The 22,113-nt window shown below is 51.6% G+C and overlaps 10 protein-coding genes across 10 annotated transcripts; 4 read left to right on the top strand and 6 right to left on the bottom strand.

Annotated features, from left to right (window-relative positions):
* Window positions 1-569: 569 nt before the first annotated feature.
* Window positions 570-4,846, bottom strand: pld2 (putative phospholipase D (PLD); the record flags this gene model as incomplete). The annotated part of the gene is made up of 5 exons (XM_041699011.1): window positions 570-1,229; window positions 1,321-3,968; window positions 4,017-4,160; window positions 4,211-4,556; window positions 4,631-4,846. 5 exons carry the CDS (start codon window positions 4,844-4,846, stop codon window positions 570-572), a joined length of 4,014 nt encoding a protein of 1,337 aa, XP_041552139.1.
* A 667-nt stretch (window positions 4,847-5,513) lies between these two features.
* APUU_20376S (glycoside hydrolase family 88/105 protein) lies at window positions 5,514-6,698 on the bottom strand (the record flags this gene model as incomplete). The annotated part of the gene is made up of 1 exon (XM_041699010.1): window positions 5,514-6,698. The coding sequence occupies one exon, from the start codon at window positions 6,696-6,698 to the stop codon at window positions 5,514-5,516; it is 1,185 nt and encodes a 394-aa protein (XP_041552138.1).
* Window positions 6,699-7,297: 599 nt separating this feature from the next.
* APUU_20375A (uncharacterized protein) lies at window positions 7,298-9,203 on the top strand (the record flags this gene model as incomplete). Its single annotated transcript, XM_041699009.1, has 6 exons — window positions 7,298-7,639; window positions 7,701-7,930; window positions 7,988-8,035; window positions 8,086-8,601; window positions 8,660-8,871; window positions 8,980-9,203. 6 exons carry the CDS (start codon window positions 7,298-7,300, stop codon window positions 9,201-9,203), a joined length of 1,572 nt encoding a protein of 523 aa, XP_041552137.1.
* A 389-nt stretch (window positions 9,204-9,592) lies between these two features.
* APUU_20374S (uncharacterized protein) lies at window positions 9,593-11,762 on the bottom strand (the record flags this gene model as incomplete). Its single annotated transcript, XM_041699008.1, has 5 exons — window positions 9,593-9,981; window positions 10,032-10,485; window positions 10,537-10,559; window positions 10,611-11,571; window positions 11,622-11,762. The coding sequence occupies 5 exons, from the start codon at window positions 11,760-11,762 to the stop codon at window positions 9,593-9,595; spliced, it is 1,968 nt and encodes a 655-aa protein (XP_041552136.1).
* A 573-nt stretch (window positions 11,763-12,335) lies between these two features.
* APUU_20373S (uncharacterized protein) lies at window positions 12,336-14,117 on the bottom strand (the record flags this gene model as incomplete). Its single annotated transcript, XM_041699006.1, has 1 exon — window positions 12,336-14,117. The coding sequence occupies one exon, from the start codon at window positions 14,115-14,117 to the stop codon at window positions 12,336-12,338; it is 1,782 nt and encodes a 593-aa protein (XP_041552135.1).
* Window positions 14,118-15,253: 1,136 nt separating this feature from the next.
* Window positions 15,254-15,673, top strand: APUU_20372A (uncharacterized protein; the record flags this gene model as incomplete). Its single annotated transcript, XM_041699005.1, has 1 exon — window positions 15,254-15,673. One exon carries the CDS (start codon window positions 15,254-15,256, stop codon window positions 15,671-15,673), a length of 420 nt encoding a protein of 139 aa, XP_041552134.1.
* Window positions 15,674-15,809: 136 nt separating this feature from the next.
* Window positions 15,810-17,229, bottom strand: APUU_20371S (uncharacterized protein; the record flags this gene model as incomplete). The annotated part of the gene is made up of 2 exons (XM_041699004.1): window positions 15,810-16,940; window positions 17,008-17,229. The coding sequence occupies 2 exons, from the start codon at window positions 17,227-17,229 to the stop codon at window positions 15,810-15,812; spliced, it is 1,353 nt and encodes a 450-aa protein (XP_041552133.1).
* A 1,422-nt stretch (window positions 17,230-18,651) lies between these two features.
* On the top strand, window positions 18,652-19,180 carry cyn1 (putative cyanate hydratase; the record flags this gene model as incomplete). Its single annotated transcript, XM_041699003.1, has 2 exons — window positions 18,652-18,672; window positions 18,719-19,180. The coding sequence occupies 2 exons, from the start codon at window positions 18,652-18,654 to the stop codon at window positions 19,178-19,180; spliced, it is 483 nt and encodes a 160-aa protein (XP_041552132.1).
* Window positions 19,181-19,666: 486 nt separating this feature from the next.
* APUU_20369A (putative C2H2 finger domain protein) lies at window positions 19,667-20,938 on the top strand (the record flags this gene model as incomplete). Its single annotated transcript, XM_041699002.1, has 3 exons — window positions 19,667-19,843; window positions 19,937-20,643; window positions 20,695-20,938. 3 exons carry the CDS (start codon window positions 19,667-19,669, stop codon window positions 20,936-20,938), a joined length of 1,128 nt encoding a protein of 375 aa, XP_041552131.1.
* Window positions 20,939-21,205: 267 nt separating this feature from the next.
* Window positions 21,206-21,573, bottom strand: APUU_20368S (uncharacterized protein; the record flags this gene model as incomplete). The annotated part of the gene is made up of 2 exons (XM_041699001.1): window positions 21,206-21,251; window positions 21,329-21,573. 2 exons carry the CDS (start codon window positions 21,571-21,573, stop codon window positions 21,206-21,208), a joined length of 291 nt encoding a protein of 96 aa, XP_041552130.1.
* Between the last annotated feature and the right edge of the window lie 540 nt (window positions 21,574-22,113).

Raw genomic sequence — 22,113 nt, 5'->3', positions numbered from 1 at the left:
GAGCTGAATGGGTGGCCGCCGGGTTGAATGTGAGTGGCGTTGAGTCAGGCTTGATATTGTTCTTGGGGAAGGACCAAGAGGGTAAAGGCATTTAGAGGGGTTTCAATGCACACCGAAGGGAAATTCGCTCTTGAGAGCTGGAGATTCGTGGATATGCTGAATCGCAGCCTCGTTCCTGAGACGGGCGATAAAGACTGCATTTCCACGTGTGGAGGGGATACAGCTAGGTTGAAACCTTCCTGGAGCCATGGCAGCCACGCGAGACAAAGACAGCGGGCTATTTCGGTAGAGTAGACCCTGGGAGGCTTTAGATGGAATCTGGTGTTGGATTGCAGGATACAGGGTGCAGAGGGTGCATTGACCAATCAGAACACGCGAACTACATATTGTTCTGCCGACAACAATATCGACTTGGCGTCCGAAAAACCCAACCTTACTTTCCAGAACATCAAAGGACAAAGAGACAGCCAAGAGAAAAAAAAAGACAAGAAAATTGCCACAAATCTTAAAAGAAACAAAGAAACTACCCAAGAAACTAGACTCGACGTCAGACGGACCCTAACTTAGGTTTAGGTGTACAGCGGTTCTGTCAGATCGTTAAGCGTCAACCCCGACTCAGCCACATCCTCCTCACAGAGGAACATCAATGGCATCTCCACTAGAGTCCCCTTCACCTGGCTGAGCAGCTCCTTGACTCGCGCCACGCCTTCGGGACCTGGGAATTTCTCCGAAACCACATGGCCGTACTTGTACGCCGCCGGCGGCCCATCCATCTCCTCACCAAAGGCCTGCTTATCCGCGTTCTTGAAGTAGTATCCGTAGAACTCCTTGTACGTGCTCCAGTTCCGCACCGTGTCGTCCGGGACAGAGTGGAAGACCTCTCGGTAGACGCCAGTGTTCGTGTGCGCGCGGGTGTTCCAGACGCTGAGGAACGTGTCTGCCAAGGGATCCGCGACGATCTGGCTCTCGGGGGACTCGAAGTCGAAGCGGTCGTTTTCGGGCTGCTCGTAGTTCTGGGGCGGGAGGAGGCCGAGATGCTTCCGGAAGAGGTGGCGGCGGAGAGACGACGCGAAACGACTGGCTGGCCAGGGCTGACCGTTCATCTTGGATGGGACGGGGGTTCGGTCTTCGATGATCACGGCGATTTCCGAGTCGTGGTCGCCGACCTGTGAGCGGTCGTTGATGTTGGCAGATCCGCAGATGACGATACGGTCGTCAGCGATCATGACCTGTTCGGTTGTTAGATTCTTAATCGACGATGATGAGAATGGGAATGGGAATGGGAAAGCGGGGGTTGTTGTTTGTTTGGAAGAATCTTACCTTGGAGTGCACGTATAGTTCTTCCGTCACGAACGCGTTGATCTCCGCTTCGCTGGGTCCGTCCCAAGGGAGGCTACGCAGGTCTGGCCCGTTGAGCATGTAGCACGAGCTCACAGTGTCCAGCTGCCCAGACCCAGATTTGTGACTTGCTGCAGGGGCGGCTCCGTACGATTGGTAGGCGGCCGAAGTGTCAAAGGCAGGGCGATGAGCGGATCCGTATCCTGGAGCTCCATGAGGTGCACCTTGTGGAGCGCCTTGGGGAACGCCTTGGGGAGCGGCATACTTGATGCGGTCATAGTTCCGAAGGTTGTAGAATCGGATGTACTCCATAGGGTTGTATCCCTCCTTGGCAATCAGCTCCATGATGCTGTTGCCACCGCGGTTAATCGAGTTGTACTGGAACTCCATAATCGCGCGAGTTCCGAGAGCCGCTTGGTCTGCCAGGTCACCTGCGAAGCAGGGTACGGTGGGGATTACGACGATGATCTTGTACTTCTGGCCAGCGCGGGCGGCGCGGAGAATACGTTCAACGATAGCAGCACCGATCTGGTTCTTGACTGGCTTCTGTTTATCACCCGTTGCCGTAATGAAGAACTGGTTCTCGATATAGACGAAGTGTTCACTGTGCTTGATGATCTCAGCATATGCATCTTGGATCGAGTGCTCGGTGGGAGTGCCGTTGCTCCATTTTCCACAGCTACGCAATATCTGGCAGGACATGTTTCCGCGCTGCTGGGGTCGTCCTAGACTACCGGTGGCGAAGCGGTCCTGGTATTGATGAATCTGACCAGCCAGCTCACCGCGAAGCGAATCGAAGTTTTCACGGAAGCGCTTGGGTACGAAGCCAGGCACGGATCCGGAGCCTGGCTTGCCGCCAGGTCCTCTCTCACGGTCTCCCGAATCATAATCCGAAACACCCCTCGAGCCTGAATATGAGGCATCCTGGGTATGCTGCTGAGGCTCCGAAGGAGGAGGTGGGAAGTAGGGCGCCGCTTGGCTTTGGGTCGAACCTTGAGTTGGTGGTGGTCCAGGGGGAGGTGGTGGGAAGGATTGGCCGGTATAAGGTGACTGAGCAGCAGACTGAGGAGTGCTCGAGTGCGATTGCTGCTGAGGCTGGCTCTGCTGATACGGACTCTGTTGTTGATTCCAACTCGGCTGAGGGCTCGACGGACCTAGCTCACTGACACCCTGAGGAGCTGGAGAGTACGAGTGCTGACCGGATTGGTATGCAGGCTGCTGCTGGGACCAGCTTGGCTGCGATGATGGGGCAGTAGGCTGTGGGGTACCAGGGTGGGACTGCTGACCGGGTTGGTAGGGTTGGTATTGACCGGCAGCTTGGGTGTCGCCTCCATGTGGCTGTGGGGTACCAGGGTGGGACTGCTGACCGGGTTGGTAGGGTTGGTATTGACTGGCAGCTTGGGTGTCGCCTCCATGCTGCTGCTGGGCCTGTTGGTGTTGACCAGACTGGTAACCGGATTGTTGCTGAGACCAGCTGGGTTGGGCGGAAGGAGCCGAAGCTTGGGGGGTACCGGGATTTGACTGCTGGCTAGATTGGGCTTGGCCAGCCTGGTATGGTTGGTATTGAGGTTGCTGCTGAGACCAAGCTGGCTGGTTCGATTGTGCGGTACCCTGGGTGCTGCTGTGCTGGCTTTGATCGGGCTGGTAAGACGTCTGCTGCTGAGTGGTTTGGGTCTGGCCCGGCTGGTACGAGGTCTGCTGTTGAGACCAGCTCGGCTGAGTCGCTTGGACAGCGGCAGCTGCAGCTGCGCCACCGACGTGCTGTTGGCCGGTTTGGGTTTGGCCCGGTTGGTATGTCTGCTGCTGCGACCAGCTAGGCTGGGCTTCTTGTGTAGCAGACTGTTGCTGACCCGGTTGATACTGAGGTTGTTGAGCAGTCTGTTGCTGGCCTGTCTGCTGCTGAGACCAGCTTGGCTGAGCCACTTGGGCAGCAGCCGCACCGCCGACCTGCTGCTGGGTGGTTTGGGGTTGACCAGGCTGGTAAGGCGTCTGCTGTTGAGCGCCCTGGTGCGACTGAGGCGGCCCAGAAGAGCTCGGGCGACCATAAAGCGCAAGTCTGGTGAATCTAGCATCATTGCGGGACTTATACTTGCTGTCGTACAAGAAGTTCCAGCGCTCGACGAACATGCGGCGAATATCCTCTACAGCTGGACCATGGAAACTCACGGCGACATCGGACCAACCCATGCGCGAAGTCTGCGTTCGATCGAGCTTGTTCTGGTCGGGATGCGCAACGTCAGTGAAGTCCAGGACGCGGGCGTTGTTGTAATCCTGGCCGTGGAAAACGTTGTCGGCGGGGTTGTCGTGGACGTCGGCGAGGGTGTGCTGGTGGGTGTCCCAGCGTCCATAGCACATATCTAGTCCGCCCATGAAAGCGACTCGGCCGTCGACGATGCAAAGTTTCTCGTGGTGGGCCCAGTAGAGGATCATGTCCTCGTGGATACCATAAATGCCCTTCATGGCGTCGGAGGACATCTGCCCGAGCTTCAGGGCGTCTAAAGAGAGATTTTGAAGAGAAGAGGTGATTTGAGCGGTCAGGCCTTGACGGTCTGGGAGGTGATCGGGGTGGCGGAACACAGCGATGTTGGGGTGAAGGTTCTCGAGGTGGTGTTTTGTATGGTGCGAGGAAACTAGACACAGTCAGTACGTATCTGCGAGCGCGGGCTGGGTGGACATACGAGTCAGCGCCTGAGTGACCTCCTTGTATACAATGATGTTGACCTTTGCGCCTCGTTGCGCAGCAGCATGCAGCAGCCTATCCAGTCGGTACTGCTCGTTCTTCGACGGGGGCCGTCTGAGGTATAATTCTGGCGATAGCCACCCTACTCATGGTCAGTATGCCATCACGACAAACTACGTCGCGGTTACCTACAATCCAAGATCCAAATGGATTCTCTGGCCGACTCCAGCGCCTTGGAGACAGCATAGAAATACGAGCACCCATCGACATACCACTGTACATCGTTGCCCGGACGGTCGGGGGCGAAACTGCCGAATCTGTTTTGCGACTGGGCCTGCGGCTTAGCTCCGTACTCTGCATACCCCTGGGGATCGATAGCGGTTCCGATTTTCTGAGCGTATTCACCACCGTAGTCTGCAATGACGCCCTGGAACTTGCCGAACAGCCCGGACACTTTATCCTGCTTTGGTGGTTTCCCCTGGTTGCCTGAACCTTGGGTCGGCCCGGGGTTGTATCCGGGATTTGGGTTGGTTTGACTCTGGGATTTTAGTCAATTGTTTTGTTCACCGACAGTTTTAGAATATTGGATAATGTGCTTGGAGCACGACTCACGCCGTATCCGCTGGGGTTATAGCTCTGCGATGGCGGCTGGTTCTGGTTTCCGGGTGCTGGACCTGACGAGTGGGATCCCTGGTGTGTTTTGTATTTGTTCTTCAACATGCTGAATGTGTCGCCGACGAGACTCCTCGCGCTGTCTCCAGTACCAGCACGGTCAGAGTCCTGGCCCTGGTACTGGCCGTAAGCCAGGTGGTCTTGGTTGTGGGACATGGCGATCGGTGTGCAGCGACAAAAGAGGGGACGGGAGGGAGGAGTAGAATGAAAATGTCAGACAAGGGATAGGGCCCTCTTCAAGATGATGATAAAATAAAAGGGAAGAGAGATCGCTCGGAGATGAGGGGAACGTGGAAGGAGATGAGAGTCAGCTCAGCTCGTGGTGTTGATCTCATTCGACGCCCGCTGCCCCGCCATTTGTCCAGCACAGCCCAACTCCTCCGGCCGTACATTAAATTGTTCCAGAACCGCTAATGCATGCGGAATGGGCAGTTACAGGAGCCCTATGACATACAGCAATCCTACTGGCTGGTCTGGTTCATTTTGCTATCATTTCACTCCGCCTGTCGCATTGTACGTGGCAGCCTGGCACTGAATCCTAGCCACACTCCTTAAAGGACTAGGCAGCCGTCTTAACTTCACTCGGTAAGCGCATCTTATGGAGCAGATGCAGTGGGGCAGTTGTGGCTGAGCATCTACTCCTGACGTTTTACGGTGTGGACAAATAATATTAACTTATGGCCAGGCAGCGCAATAATGCGGCTGAGTTATGCATTGCATTCAGCTGTCAACATGCACAAATATCCTCACTGAATGGAATTCTATCACCATAACATTCTACATAGAATCAGGCCCGTTCATTTAATTATCCTTTACCAAAAAGTCAATAAAACCGCCTCAGAATCTCCGCCAATGCCATAATCGCCATCGCCTGCCCATACGGCATCGCCGTCTTCTTGATATCTTTATAAAACTGCAATGTATCCCCCATCCCAGTCCCAAAACTCACCTGCATCAATTCCCCATCACTAGAAACATTATCCAAGACAGCCTTCATCGCCGCCATGGCAATCCCATCATACGTCCGCTCAGCACATCCAGAACCAACGTCGGCAGGGAGAATCCGCTTTCGCCGCGCCTTCAGTATTCCATACGCAAACCCTGCGGTAGCCGATGCCTCAGGGTACGACCCCTCAGATGCAGGACAATCGAGCAATGTCCTCCATAGCCCAGAGGGCTCCTGCAGTCGCGCTAAAGCCCGGCATTGCGCTGTCAATGTGTTGATCAGATGAGACCGCAGCGCACCGAGCGCAGGACTGGACGATAAAGACGACCCGTCGCCACCCTCCAACAGCTCCAGCATCTCAGGGATAACGATTGTCAGCCAACTATTCCCGCGTGCCCAGCGAGCGTTCGCAAAATTATGGCCTGCCCGAAGGGACTCGGTGATATCAAATTCCCACCCGTGGAAGAAGAGACCCGTGTCCTTGTCAAACAGATATTGGATGAGAGTGAGCATCTGGCGCAGGGCTTCTTCAACATAGTGAGGCCGGTTAAGCAGCATTCCGGTTTTGGCTAATGGGAGCGCGGTCATCATCAAGGTATCGTCCCACAGTTGCTGGTGGTTTGTCTTGACGTATGTGATATGCTGCATTCCGCCGTATTCAGTCCTGGGGAGGTCGTGGTACGCCCATTCAGCCCAGCTCTCGAGCCAGGGGAGGTATGTCTTATTCCCTGTTTCTTCGTAGACGTAGGCGAGGGTGAGGAATACAGAAACGGTGTTAATGTTTTTCTCCGTAGACCCGGCCTTGAAGTGATTGCTGAACCAATCTTCGATTATTTGCAGGTGTTCCGGTTTCCCTGTTAGTTCGTAGTACTTCCAGATACCATAGAGACCGACGCCATGTGTCCAGTCCCAACCATCCCATGATTTGGTGTCGATGGTGCGGCCGTCAGGTAGGTGGTAGAGGTATTCTTCCGTTTTGTCTTTTAGGCCGACGAGCTGATTTATGAGCAGTTCAATCGTCGAGTGGACTTGTGATTCTGTGATTCCGTGTGTCGTCGACATTTTGGTGGTTTCTCTTCCTCAAGAACTGGAAACTAGGAGGGGGATGATCGATAGGAGAGGAGTGTAGGAGGCAAAAGCTGGCAGCCCTTTATCCAACAGGTTACAGGTCCAGATCGAGCCTCCGTTTGCTTCGGCTACAATGTAGCGAATTGCTTACTCCAACATGCAAAGAAGGGCCAGCTATAGCCGAAACCCGAAGAAAGTGATCCTTCTATCCGGCATGAGGCGTTACTCGCAGCACATTCCCCCGAAGCAAGCTCAACTAGGTAAAGCTTGGAGGCCCTCGGGGTAACATTGAAAGGTCTTGTCTATGATCGGCTTTGGATATAGCCCTATTGAGAGGCGGATGTCGGGATGGAGCGCCTAAGGGATCAAGACTCTTTGTTTCTCGGCAGCTGACCAGGGTCCTAAGTCCTAAGCAGGAATGTACGAGTCATGCAATCAGAGATACCCCAAATCTCCCCCGCAACCCCAGACTGGCATCGCTTGGACCCATTATTTCTCGGTGTCTCTCTGCCGAGCAGGTTTCAGTTATTCTTAAGGTACACAGGGCTACGCGGAAGACCTCAACTGGTGTAACATTGAAGAACTTCCCCAGAATGAACACTTCAAAGGAGACGACGAACCCCCTGCCATTGACAAACTCTTCACATGCGCAGGTTGAGCTCGCAGAAGCAGGTCAACATGTGGACAGAAACTCCCTCGACATACAAAAGCCTAAAGCCATCGATGAAAGAGTCGACCACGAGGTGGCCGAGTATGCAGGCACCACCCGGATCGAGATCGATGCAACGACCAACAACCGCTTGAAGCGCATGATTGACCGCAGGGTCTTGAGCGTTATGATTGTGACCTACTTTCTGCAGGCCCTGGATAAGGGCACTATTTCGTTCGTCTCGATCATGGGATTTAACGAGGACAACAATCTTGTTGAACAGCAGGTAAGTATCCTTGCTGATAATGATGAGCGTTTAATACACACCACTGACTGGCATCATTTAGTTCTCGTGGTTGACTACCTGTATCTACATCGCAGTCTTGGTAGTCGAATACCCAACCAATCTCATCATCCAACGCGTTCCCATTGCCAAGTACCTTTCGTTCAATATTATTGCATGGGGAGTAGTCTTGGCGTGTCATGCAGCATGCAAGAACTTCGCTGGGCTGGTAGCGGTGCGGACCATCTTGGGTATTTTCGAGGCATGCACTCAGCCTACCTTTATTGTCCTGAGGTAAGCCACTAGGAATATTTCCCTTCCATATCGCCATCTTGCTAAGATACTTTCCAGCGCCATGTGGTACAAAAGAGAAGAACAAGCCGGCTCAGTCACATACTGGTAGGCACAAGATACCCTACTCCGGAAGCGATACCTAACAAACTAGACAGGTACATGATGAACGGCGGCCAGCAAGTAGTCGGAGGCATCCTCTCCTACTGTTTCACTCTTATAAAATCCGGCCCGCTTAAATCCTGGCAGGCACTCTTCATTTCCTACGGCGGCGTAACCGTCCTCTGGGGTCTTTTCGTGGGCCAATACATGCCGGACTCACCCATGCGAGCCAAATGCTACAACGAAGCCGATAAACGATTAATGGTCGAGCGGGTCCGTGAGAATCAAACCAGTCTTCAAAACAAGGCATTCCGTCGCGAGCAGCTGATTGAGGCGTTAACGGATCCCCAGACTTGGGGGTACTGTCTTATATCCATTTGCACGACGCTACCGACGAGCGGACTGGGTGCGTTCAAGTCGATTATTATTAAGGGGTTTAACTTTACTACTTTGCAGACGCAGCTTCTTGCCATGGTCCTTGGGTTCTATATTATCCTTGTGCTCTTTTCGTCCCTTTATCTGGTCCGCAAGACGGGGCAGAACTTGCTGGTTATGGGGGTTTATTGCATTCCGTATGCCTGTCTTTCCTCTTGAACAAGCAGATAATGTCCTAGTTCTAACAATTTATAGATCATTCATAGGAACCATCGTCCTGATGACGGTCGAGAATAAGAACAACGCAACCCGCATTGGTCTGCTAATAAGTTACTACATCACACTCTCCTTCTGGTCTGCTCAGACTCTGGCCCTCTCAATGATCAGCCGCAACGTCGCCGGCCAGACGAAGAAAGCCGCCGTTGTAACATGCAACTTCATCTCTTGGGCTACGGCCGCTGCTGTTGGTACGTTGCCTGATTACCTGGTCGGCCCTCTTCACTCACGGGCCGAGATTTGCTTCATCGCCATGGTTTTTATATAGTATATACTAACCAAGTTTGCCATTTGCTTAGGCCCCCAAGTTTTCCTCTCATGGGACGCCCCTCGGTACTTCATCGCGTTCTCAACACACATTGGCTGCTACAGTCTGCTGGTGGTGGTTATCTTCCTGCTGCGCTGGCATCTCATGAGGCAGAATGCGAAGAAAGATGCATTATATGAGCGTGATGAGACATATGCAAATGCTTTTGAGGATTTGACGGATCGTGAGAATACGAACTTTAGATATATCTATTAGCATGGGGCCACCTGGTCCAGCATAAAAAGGGTACTTTTATTTTGAAATTACTACTCTTTGGCAGCAACAACGGCTTTGTTTAGGATGGGAAACACTATAGTGGATGCACAATAATCGCTGAAGGGCGGGACTTTGAGTTTCAGGTTGATATAAAGAGGAAAACATCAACACTATCTTATCCGAGATTTCCAGTATGTCTAGGTCTGATTCACATCGCCATATCAAAGCTTCCCACGCGGCACCCTAAACCAGTCCATATGCCTAGTCTGGAGCGACCTAATAATTCCTGCCTCCGGATGAAAGGACCCCATCGCACCGGCCAGGTGCTTTGACAGTGTCTTCTGAAATATTGAGAGTACTACCGTAGCTAAATAGGGTCTTGGAACTCCCTATGCAGCTCTAACAATCAAACGGCTAAGATACGCATCGACGCGCTCCACGTCTTTCAAGTGCGCAACAACACCAACGTATCCATCCGGCCGCACGACGACAAGTGCGCCCTTCCCAGGATCAACTCCATATATCTGGTAAGCGTCTTCCAGATCATACCCGCTGTATAGCGACATTTCAGTTTCCTCCTTGACGCAGGCTGGGATACTCTCCCAACTTAGCTCGCCGGATAAACGTGGGTATACGACAATTTGTTCAATTAGAGACGCAGGGAAACGTTGCGAGAGTGCGGTCACTGCTTTCAGTGTAGTTGCAGAAACACCTTGAGGCTCTAGTAGGTCGTCGGAGACAAGCGAGAGGATGCGGAATCGACCCGTAGATTCTAGTTCTGTATATCAAGATCAGTAATGAACATAGGAAATTGTAGTGCACCCGTACCATCCTGGATATCCCGATGACTACCATCCGCGAACCGCTTCACCTTAACATTCAGCAAGCGCCTCCCGGACCGCAATATTCCGGCTAGAAAGTCGTCTCCGCGAACAGGGAGTTCTCCGTTGGTAGATAGGCTCCTCTCCACAGCAAGGCTTTCGACATACTCTACGCCGCAGCCGCTGGTGAATGCGTTCCCAGTATTGAAAATGTTGACGAATTCTGCGTGGGATAACCCCGACTTTGAGCCCGATGTACCTAGCTGATCCGAGAAGCTGCTGGAGAATGTTCTATCGAAGTCGATTAATTGCTGTGCGTTGGCGTGCCGCTCCATGTGGTATGTGTCAAGCAGATCCGGGCTTTCGTCTGATAATGCGGGAGTCAAGCCGTTGATGTGGTAGGCGAGCTTCCAGGCGAGATTGTATGAGTCCATCATTGAGACATTCATTCCTTGACCAGCCTAAAGAACTATTAGTGATCCATGGCCACCATGTTTGATGTTCTCTTTTACCTTTGGGCTATGTGTATGGCAGGCTTATTCTGTCAGTCAAACTTCGTACTGTTTCAACCCAAGGTGGAACATACCGTCGCCCACGATAAAAACACGACCGACTCCAGTGGAATCCCTCACAATAAACTCAGGGCACACTCGTTGGCCAATCTGGTACGCAGCCCACCAGTCAACAGCATCCTCTCTTTTCGGTCGTATATAATATGGCTGGAATGCGTCTTGGACCTGCTTAAGGATCGCTTCCAACGTGACTTTGCTGCGCTTCATCTTTGCATCCTTCTTGAGGTCGGCGTCGACATCTGTATTTTCCGAATCCTCTAAGCCCGGAACCTGCACATAGAGACGAGTAATGTATTCTCCGGTACAGATGCGCTCGCGAGGAATGATCATGACGGAGCCGGCGGGAGAATGGATAGCACAACGTCTCCGTATATCAGGGAAGTTGGTGTCAACTACCAGATCCATAACGCCCCAGATGTGGTCGAGCGATTGCCCTTCCAATTTCAGCCCGACAGATTGCCTAACAACGGAGTGTGCGCCATCGGCGCCTACCAGGTGCTTTGTGCGGATGACTCGCGTCACGCCATCCGTTTCAAGAGTTGCCAGGACTGGGAATTCAGGATCGTTGTGCTCATCGATCCCTAAAGAAAGAAGCCTGGTATTTCTGACAACCCCTCTCTGGGAGTACCGGAGAAGGTCCGTTTCCATAATCCGTTCCACCCTACCCTGGTGGATAGTTGCCTCGTAAGGAAAGCGAGCTGGTGGGATGACCTCGGGCACAACAGATCGTCGCTCAATCACTTTCTTGGGATCCTCAGAGGCGTTCCAAAAGGCAAACTCCCACATCTGGCACGCTTCGTTTTCAATCTCGCCGGATATGCCTAACGTTTTGAATACCTCTAGTGTCCGAGGCTGGATGCCGTCTGCCTGGCCTGATTTTAGAGTGCTGGGTTTTGAGTCAACGCAGAGCAATGACTTGTCAGTCAACCCATATCGAGAAAGAAGAAGTTCGAGCATAAGACCCGCGGGGCCCGCCTGCTGTAGTTAGCCTAGTTGCAGAGCGTATAGTATCCCTCGAGCCTTACCCCGATAATTACCACTTCATACCGCTCGTGGCCACCGTCTGGGGGTTTAAATGCGGGTGTCAGACGAGGGATAGCAGGCGCTAATGATGGGAGGACCCTGAGGTCGCGCCACGAAGATCCTTGTTCAGTGAAGACAGGCATGGTCGTAGCGTCGATTGAAGATGCTGGAGCTAAGGGTCGAAATGAGCAAAGGCGGAACTTTATAGGGCCCTATTTCCCACCACGAGACGTAGCTTGGTGATTTGCTAGTGCACAATTCTGGAGAAACCCCGCGAAATACTCTTAGCCGATATGGGAAATCATCTGGTGAGGGTGAAGACCCACCTGTAGTTGACAAAAATCATGGAGCATGCGGGGTGTATCTCGGGGACGTCAACTTGCTGGCTGCCCCAAGAGCCCCCCTTGGTATTAGGAATTTTGAGGCCAATTATACTTCGATTAGTCGAGCGTATCCCTCTGCATGGTAATTATTGGAATATTTGGCAGTTCTGTGCAACAAATCAGATATCGCGGGATTTGGTTGTCCAATGCCTTCCCCACACCCCGCTAGGCACCCCGCCGCATCACGTCGACAACGGTGGGGTGGACCATCGCCATGGTTCGGAAATCAAACGCTTTACCGGCTGAATGAGTGGTTTTGCGCAGCAGTAACAGGACTTTGGAAGTATGTGCCAGTTTATGTGCGGTTTAATGCCGTTGTAATCTCGATCGCTTCTATGTATCTGATCCTTCTATGGCTGTGCACAGCACAGATGAGAACGAAGACGAGATGGCCCATCGCCCTACCCGATTTAGAAGGTCGATAAGTCGATGTAAGTGATTAACATCTGCGAATGTAGAGTCTCCAAATGCTTGACCCTGTGCTTCGTGGAGCGCTGTATCACTGCCCAGTAGTTGGATTTCTGGAGCATCGAATGCCTTCAAGTTAATCGCTTGCTGGCCTCCAATTCGAGTAAAACAGAGCCATGAAAGGGCTGCGTGGAATAAAGCACGGGGTACATGAATTGCGGGCTCTGATGAAACTCGCATCCTCTCTAGGTAGCGCTGAATGAGCAATGCGTGAGCTAAGCATTTACTCGCATCTAGCGAGTTTGCCCAAGAACGGACCAGGAGATGTGCCGTAGTAGCAGCAGGTTTGCCGTCACGGCCGCTAGCTCGTTCAAGTAGGTCCATATCTGCATAAATGGCCATGTACACTGAGTGCCATAGAACAGGTAAACTAAAAGGGTCCTCATCTTCGTCCTCGACAAAGTGGACGCTGTATCTCCTCCACCAGCGCATCAGCAGATTTGATAATCGTTTTGACTCATGCTCATTAAATGAATTTGAATGGCGAGCTTCGATCACAGATGCATGGATACTCTCGAGAACTCCGTAGGCCCCAAATTTAGAATCCCCACCGGCGTCCTGTAAAGGGTCGTCAAAAGGGCATGGGAAAGCGGAGTGCTCCGATGATTGTTTGTAATGCTGTGCCCAACTAGTCGCGGTCGGTGCCATGAACAAGATATCGGATGCGAGATGTGGATACTGCGAGAGTCGGTGTTTGCGAATAGGCTCGTGGTGTAACAAGCTGGCAAGTTCCGCGTCGTGTATGTTCAGCGCAATCTCTACTCGTCTTCGCTGTTCATGATCAATCCACCGACTCCATTGCTCATCCACGTTGGTTCCATTCCAGGTCATATCGTCGGGGCGGATCGGGCTCGGCAGTGCATTCTTGTTAGATTCGCGGGTCCATGCCATAACCGTCCCATGCAAAACATCTGCTAACACAAGGTCCTTAGGGCGGCCGGATAGGACGGCATATGTTTGACCGAGTATGCCCGCCTGAACCATAGAAAGTGCATCAGAGCAGCTGTGTGCCAATATAGATTCCCACGAGGCCAGTATGGCTTTGTTGAGCCTCTCAAATAGCTGTACTCCCTGTGCAATAGCATACGACGACCCGACAAAAAGACTTCCCACAGAACAAATTGATATAAACAGTAGGGAATTTTCGAGAGTTGGTTTAAATGATGGAGCATGGACGACGGGGAACAGCGGGTGAAATCGGCTAAAGTAGAGTTTCGCAAACAAGTTCAGCTGTTCGGACGATGGTAGTGCTCCGTCATGCATTCGCGGTTGGAGTCTCTGTGACAGGTCGGCTCGGTAAGATTCATCTGCGACAATGTTTCCCTGGCCAAACAATCCACCACGACTGTTAGAAGCTAGGCCATCTGGGCCTCCATTCCTTGAAGAAGATAAACGAGTAAACCACTTTTCCTTAACGCTATCTGCCGGGGAGCTGCGAACCCCAGCCGGCATAGCTCTAGGTAGTGTAGGTGTTGGTGTAGAGATCGTCCCAGGGTCACCGAGATTTGACACTGATGGCATAGGTGGAATCTGAGCCCACTCAGATATTGCCGAAGAAAGCGAAAAGTCTAACGCATCCACGTCAAGGTTTGCCCCTAGAAACCAGGAACTCGAATCAGCCTGGAGGATGGGGTCGTGCAAGTTCATCCCATTAACTGGCTGTAAATTGGGATCATGAGTCCCCTGTATTTCTGACACCTGAGGAGACGGTCCTGTTACAAAGGAAGAGCGACGGAGGCCTGGTATTTGGTTAGGAATTTCTGGGGACAATGGCGTGAGAACTGTTGTCTCGCCCTCGGGGTGCTCCTGAGATGGAGGCGACCCATTCAGGTGGCTCTTTTCGTGACGCCGTAGTACATCACTAAACAAATGAGCGAGACCCTAATAGATGATTGTGAAGCGTGCCTACCTTCGGGAGTATAGTCTCCCACAAACAGAGCATTCGTAGGGCCTTTCCTTGGTGTGGCTACGGAGATGGCGCGTCAAATGCTCTGCTTTCGAGAAAGTCTTCTTGCAGGTATGACAAGTGCGCTTCTGTACAGACTTCATGTCGCATGACATCGACTTGCTAAAGCTATCGAAGATGCTACTTGTGTGTTGTAGCTTGGTGGACGTAGCTCGTTGGGATGTGGAGAGACACCCCACATTTTGCACGTGATATTCCGGGGACTCGGGACCTTCCCAACTGGGAATTCCGCACATCGGCCGGCCTTTTAGGGTTAACTGATACGACCCAGTCTGTTCATATACGATCTATGGGAGTATCTACTCTGACAGATGGAGATGGTTCTTTGCGCACTGACTTGTAGAAACGCCCCGCATTCGTACTAGTTGTGTACTAGCTAATTATATATTTTTAGTCGCCAGACCGCTGCATAGATCACTCATTCGATCCAAAGAGCCAAAAGGGTGTCCATGTCCATGCCCTCTCAGATATAGGTGCTATAAAAAACATTTAACTCCTTCGAAGAAGATGCTTAGCGAAGTTGCAATCCTAGGTTGGGAACTTAATGAAATGGTGTATCCCCTGTGCTTGAGTATTCTGCGCCAGAATCGTATAGTGACACATATTATATGATATGCGTCTTTCTGGACGGAAATTACAGGTTCATAGGTAAACAGGCGTATTCTACTCTGTAGTAAATGGGTTGTATTTGTTACTGTCCTTACAATGCCGGCCACGTGATTTCAGCCTGCTGCCTTGACACTCGTTTCGCTGTCCCTCCATATCCTCACATCCTCACCTCTCATCTGCCTCCACTTTGCCCAAACACACACTACAAATGGCTTCCGAGCTGGCAAATTCCGCATGGAAGGTAATTCCCATGTTTGAGTCGCGATCGATACCCCGCACCATCGAATTCTACACCCAAAAGCTCGGTTTCGAACTTGCGAGCGTAAAGCCCGAGGATGCGTCTTCTGAGCTGTATTTCTGCTCCATGGCCATCGGCAAAAAAGCGGATGCCAACTTTTACTTTTTCAAGTCAACCAAAGAATTCAAAACCTCTGAGGCGATGATCGCTTTAGGCACGTTGGAATTAGACGAATATTACGAGGTCCTGAAGACACTGCCCGAGGTGGAAATCACTGAGGAGATTGAGGATAAGCCTTGGGGATATCGACAATTTACAATCAGCGATAACGATGGCAACCATTTGTCCTTTTTCAAATTCCTGGAAGGGGGAAATCCCGGAACAGAATGAACGATCAAGACCTATGTTGGAATCAGGCAAGCTGTTCGCATGTGTAACTGATCTGGGACTAAAGGAAACTCGAGTATTTCTCATATATAAACAACACTAATTTTACAATTCAACTTCTACTAGCCAACAAACTCCACTATACTTTACATAGCGGCCCATACACTGTCCCGCCCTTCACCTCTTCCCAGCCCTCACTCCCAACGCATCGCCAACACCAAAACACCCCTTCTGGGTCATACTTGTCTTTAACAGACTCGAGCCAGTCATACTTGCTCCCAAACCAATCTTCCTTCCACTCCGGGTTATCACCATCAGCCTCGTTTAGATATGCTCCCATACCCGGTGTCAACGCCTTCATGGCATCCAGCTTCTTGAAGGTAACCCCATCCTTGATCTGCTGGATTTCGCGGAGGTCCGCATTATCTGGCCAAATGTCTATGTACCTCACAAGGCCGTACGTCTTTCGCCATGCTGGGTTAACAGAGGTATGCGGTGCCGATTCGAGCACTTTACCACCGCCAATAAGCCCCAGGTCGAGCATTGAGGCTGAGGGAGTCGCGCCTGTGCCGTTCTGTGAGAACATGATATGAAGCATATCCAGCAGACTCTCCTGTTGATTATGCAAAGACTTCTTATCGAAAAATCGGGACGCCATGATGAGGCCCGACCCGGCTTCATCCTGCTTATTCCCAACGCCTGTCGTGTAGTCCGCGAAAGTGGGAGCGAACTGGAAGCTCGATTTGACGAATATCGAGGTGCCATTTAATGGAAGTAGCAAGTCCTCAAAAGCCTGCTTCTGCATTATGTGCGTGGCATGTTGAACCGCAGCAGACGTATTGCTTTCTAGCAGGTTAACAAGGACATGCTGATAAACCCGCTGCTCGCCCGCTTGCACCAACTTGACATACCCCGCAAACCCAGCATCCAAGAGCGTAGGAAATCGCGCCAAGAGCTCCGCAGTGACATTCAAGAGGGCATTCTTGCCATTACCACCTGTGTTCAGCGGGACAATCTCAGCCTGGTGCACGAGAACCGGACGCGTCTTGTATGCCTTAATCGTCGCAGACACAACAACACCGAATGTGCCTCCCCCTCCGCCGCGTAGAGCGGTAAATAGATCTATATTCTGGCACACATTGGCGGTAACTAACTCGCCGGATGCAAGGACAACCTGGTATTCGAGGACTTGGTCTGTTGCCAGACCGAAGGTGTGGCTTGCAGGTCCGTGGCCACCACCCTGGAGATACCCTCCTATGGAACCGACAGTCTGCAATAGGGTTAGCAAAAGCGCTGATGCTGAAGGGGTAGCCCAGGGTGGGCGTGGGTAGACGCACGCGGTCATCACCGCCAACGACAATTCGACCATGCTTAGCTGAAAATGCGTACACGTCTCGCCAGATATATCCGCCCCCAACAGTAATTGCACTTTCGGTCCAGTTGGACTGGCAGGAGCCGTCAGATGGGGTGTAATGGTCTTGGTAATGGAGGCCATTGCGGATCTTTCTGATCCAAATCATCAGACTGCCATATCCTTGCGATCTACGCAATGTCAACATGGTTAGCGTGTGTGTTAGGGACAACCCGGGGATCCTGGACTAGCCTCCTCGTAGCATCGTGCCCAGTGTTCTTAACCACAAGCCTCACATTGTTATCCTTCGCAAACCTGATCCCAGCGGCGACGTCCTCCGCCGTTGTCGCATTGATCGTGTAAACCGGCGAGTTACCCAAGTCACATACACCATACGAAGGAACCGAGGCATTAATCGGCGGACAAGTGTCAACTAGCGGATATGTATATCCAATTGGATATTTCTCCTGGAACAAAGAATTGCTCCACTCGCTGCTAATGTCCTGGCAGAGGTCTTTATCTTGGCCGGGGCCGGGGTAACATGGCTTTGCGATTGGGGTGTTTAAAATGAGTTGGCCGTGTACGGAGGCGTTCAGGCTGTTCCATTTTGATAAAGATGGCCAGCAGGTATCGGTTGGAGTCTGTTTTAACCATTATTAGATCTTAGGATGTTGCATTTGGTGAGGCTCTAGCGTACACATTTGCATGTAGCCGAAGCGGATTGCGCCCCGGCGAAGAGCAAGAGAAATCCTGACAGACGCATTGTCACTGAGCTGATAGGCGACGATAAGGAATGAGACAACGGCGGAATTACTTGGTTTTGTAATAAAAGGTTCTCTCCCCTGAAATTGCATCTCAGCTACGATCCTCGTGGTTACATTAACTTTCAGGCTGCCGTCTATACAAAGGTCTTGGCATGGTGAATAGCTACATTGGGTAGTTGTAATGTTGATCCCGGCGGCCTCGGGACCCGAGAGTACAGCAATGCCACTGCCTAAGGCTGTGAATAGTAAGGAGTAACTCCAGTCATGCAGTCCAAAGGGTGTTAGTCTTGTACCTGGGCGAACATGGGGCCAGCACATGGTAAGAAACCCTGCGGCTTTTTGGCGAAACAGAACTACAGAGTACGGGCATAAGACTTGCAGCAGGATGGCCTGTATGTATAGCCGAATACCTTCCATGTAACCCGAGAAGTTCTCCACATGGTTTATCAATTGCTTGTTGTCTTGTTGTCTTGGGGTATTTCCAGGTCTTCCGGGTGTTGGGCGGAGTTCAATCAAGTTTAGAGCTGTGAGGATGCCATGGTTGGTCTGACATGACAGTCTGACAGCTTTGGATACGATGATCGACAGCCGATCTCACACTTAAATCATGGTCAAGTCAATGATGATGTTGTTTTCTCTTGATAATCTCGTGTTTTCCAGAATTTACTCAATATTGCTTCAACCAGACACCATTCAATCAATCGATTAATCATGGAATGCTCAACCCCTCACCGGCGGAGAGCTACCCCGCACTGGCAGTTGGAGAGCTGATAACGTCACGGTTATAAAGGCCCAATGCCCCTCTACAAATCTTCCACCAATTCTGATCTTTGCTCAATCTTCCAGTACCTCAACATTCCAGCACGATGTCTCTCGCAACTCTTGATGTACACCTCCCAACCCAAGCCCACCTTCTACATACTAACAACCCAGACAACTCAACACCCCAACCTCCCCGCCTCCTCCGCAACGCTCTTCAGCGCAAAGGCGCAGAAACAGCTCTCCTTCGAACAAATCGGCCAGCACATCGGGCGCAACGAAGTCGCCGCCGCCGCGATTTTCTACGGACAGGCAAAGGCCTCGCCGGAAGATATCCAGAATCTGTCTTCCCTCCTCAGCATCCCCCATGAGACCCTGAAGGCCCAGCTTGAGGGCTTCCCTGACCGTGGCCGCTCCGTCGAAATGCCGCCCAAAGAGCCGCTGATCTACCGACTCTATGAGATCGTGCAGAACTACGGGTATGCGTATAAGGCGGTGCTGAATGAGAAGTTTGGGGATGGGATTATGAGTGCAATTTCGTTTTCCACCAAGGTTGAGAAGGAGACGGATGAGCAGGGGAATAACTGGGCCGTTATTACGTTGAGGGGGAAGTGGTTGCCGTTCTCGAGGTTTTAGATGTCTTGTTCTGTGGCAGAGTTGGCAGGCAGGTTGTTGGATGGCTATTTCAAAACTATTCAATGTTGTCTGATAGGTTGCTCAGAATGTGTTATGATAACTGATTCAGTGAATGGATTTGTTGTTTGCATAGTCTCATTGGAGAGTTTTGGGTCTGGACCACTTCACTTCATTAATGTTCCATTCCATTCGTTTGGTGTATCCGTCTTGCCCTCCGCATCGGACCTGAGTAAGACACTCACCTCCCGATCTCACATCTCCCTCCCAAAAGCCTCTTCCCATCAGAATCCTCGCTTTTTCCATCTCACTATCCTCGATCCTTTCTGATAGCCTCATCCGAAAGCCCGGGTCTCAATGTCGAGCCTTCGAACCCCCAAAACATCTTTCGGTTCCCCTTCCTTTTCCAGACTGCCCAGCGATGAACCACCCGGCAGGGTTCCCTGCACCTTCGCCAACTGTAAATTCTTCTTCCAGACCGACGCCGCAATGAAGAAACACAAATCAACAGCCCCCGATCACGAATACTGCGAGAAATGCGACCTGGACTGCGAGACCGAAGACCAACTGCTCATCCACAAGATCAAAAGCAACAAGCACATCGTCTGCCCGGTCTGCGGGATCGAGTTTGGAAGTGAGGGTGGTCGTGATAGACATATTCGTCTGGTTAGTCCAGTTCACTCACTTGCCTATCGTGCTAAATTGTGTTTGATGATGGCTTGACTTGACTTGACTGACGACTCACTCTGTCTGAGATAGAGCCACCGCACCGCCCAAAACCTCACCTGCCACGGATGCAACTTCACCTTCCGCAGTGCTGCAGGCATGGTCCGCCACGTCGAGAACGGCGAATGCACTTCCATCAGCCAGCAGAGACTCTTGCTCGAGCAGTCGAAGAAGCTGATGCGTAAGGAAGCGTTAGAAATAGCTGAGGCATCCATAACCCCGTCCATTGTTGACGTCGACGAGGACGGCGATGGCGGCGTTGCACTTCCGATGACCCTAGGTGAGAGTAACCGCGAGGCGATGGTAAATCAGCCCGGTGGAGGATCTGGTGGTCTTATGGATGAACATTGGCCTGGACTCCCTGGGACTGAAGAGACAGGGTTGGATGATATAATGGGTATGATGGCGCTCAATACCGCTGCAAGGAAGGCTGGTCAGAGCAGCGACAAGGAAAATGAGAGGTGGAAAGGAAAGGGGCGCGAGCACTCTGGTGCGTCGGGTGCTGGGTCTGGGTCTGCGGGTGGTTCTGCTGCTGTGTCGAGCGTCGGTGCTCCGGCTGGATCAATTGGCCCTCCTGATCTGGCTCTTGTGCTGCGGAAGATTTACAAAGACTTCGATGCGGTGAATTTCCTTGATGGGTTCACCGGTGAGTATGTCTGTCCCTGCGGGAAGCGCTGCTCGACAAAGGAAGGGTTCGAAAAGCATGTGCTCTCGAAGAGCCAGGGTTCGCGTCGGATGGAGTAAGTTTGTCATCATGTTTCTCGTTCTTAATGCTAATGTCGAGCCTGCAGATGTCCTGGATGCCTCAAACCTTTCAAGTCGACCTCCGCGCTTGTCGCCCACTGGGAATCTGCGACCATGCGCTGCGACATCAAGGACGGCAACTTGTACGGCCAGATCGTGGACGAAGTTAGCGGCGGGTTGGTCCAGATCGCGGGATACAACGACGACGGCACAGTCAAGTACGAAGCAGGTAAGTTGGAGCTGCAAAAGAAGATCACCGTTGGTGTTGACTTGGACAAGTTTGGCTGGTGATGGAGTTGGCATGGGGAACAGTCATATACCACATAAACACTTATCGATACCCTGCAGTGCATACGATACGGGGACTGGGGTGGAAAGTCATGCAATCATTCTGTATTCAGATGAGGCTATCTAGCAATACGAACGCAGGGTATAACATAAAAGCAACCAACCCAATCATTTCCATCGTATCAACTGGGCACCGATACTCCCGACTACCGACACAGCAACACCCTCAGCCTATATCATTCTCGACTCGGACAAGCGTATACGGTATGTCTAGCAGCAAATCTCACAGCACTCGAAGCAGGCAAGACCGGCGCAACTAAAACGAATATTAGCCTCTGACCCCACGAATATACAATAAAACCAGGAAAGGAAGAAATGTATGGTAGAACTCACATCCCGCAGCAGAACCCACCACCGCCACCACCTCGCAGGTGCATATCATTTCCTGTGTCCATCTGCTCCTGGCGCACAGGCTGTTCGGAAACAACGCCGTTCGCGTTGCTGTTGGCGTTCATGGATGGCCCGTTGGGACTCCCCGGTTGCACCATGGTGAGTGTGTTTGGGTCGAAGGTTGGGTTTGAGTTGGCTTGTTCATCCTTGGAGGATTTGAAAAGGGAGAGGGGGTTGAAGGAGACCATTTTAGTTGTTGTATTATTTGGTGTATTGAGTATTTATTGATGAGAATGCGGAGAATCAGTGGTGGGTGTAGATAAAGAGACGTCACAGGAACAGCTGGACTGTCAGACGGGAGATGCCCCTTTATACCTTTACGTACAGGGACAGAATTAGCTAACTAATACTACTCCATAGTAAGAGCTGGGTTGTTAATTTGCAGGCCACGCGGTTAACGGCACAAGACGTCGCTCGGTTTCTGCATTTCTCCAATGGCTTCAGCTCCACCACTCAGCCCTGTGCCTTTAGTGCTGCCAATCCACAGCCACTGACGAGGTGGAGGGAAGACTGGAGATTGCAGAGATCGGGGTGACATCACTTGGCGGATATTAATTAATAAATATGCATTCATTAATCATTAATGAACATTCTATAATTATTTACTATTGCATACTTTATTGCATCTGCAGAGTACGTACCCTGGAGACTGCTCTCTTCTTTGCAGACAGGCAGCCACATTCTCCCAAATTAGCAGTGGAGAAGCGCCGAATTCCCATTTCCCAAGC

Source organism: Aspergillus puulaauensis, chromosome 2, assembly GCF_016861865.1.
Source record: "Aspergillus puulaauensis MK2 DNA, chromosome 2, nearly complete sequence".
NCBI classification, from domain to species: Eukaryota; Fungi; Ascomycota; class Eurotiomycetes; order Eurotiales; family Aspergillaceae; genus Aspergillus; species Aspergillus puulaauensis.
The sequence above is the reverse complement of the archived record's forward strand: the minus strand, read 5'-3'. Positions and strand labels throughout refer to the sequence as shown.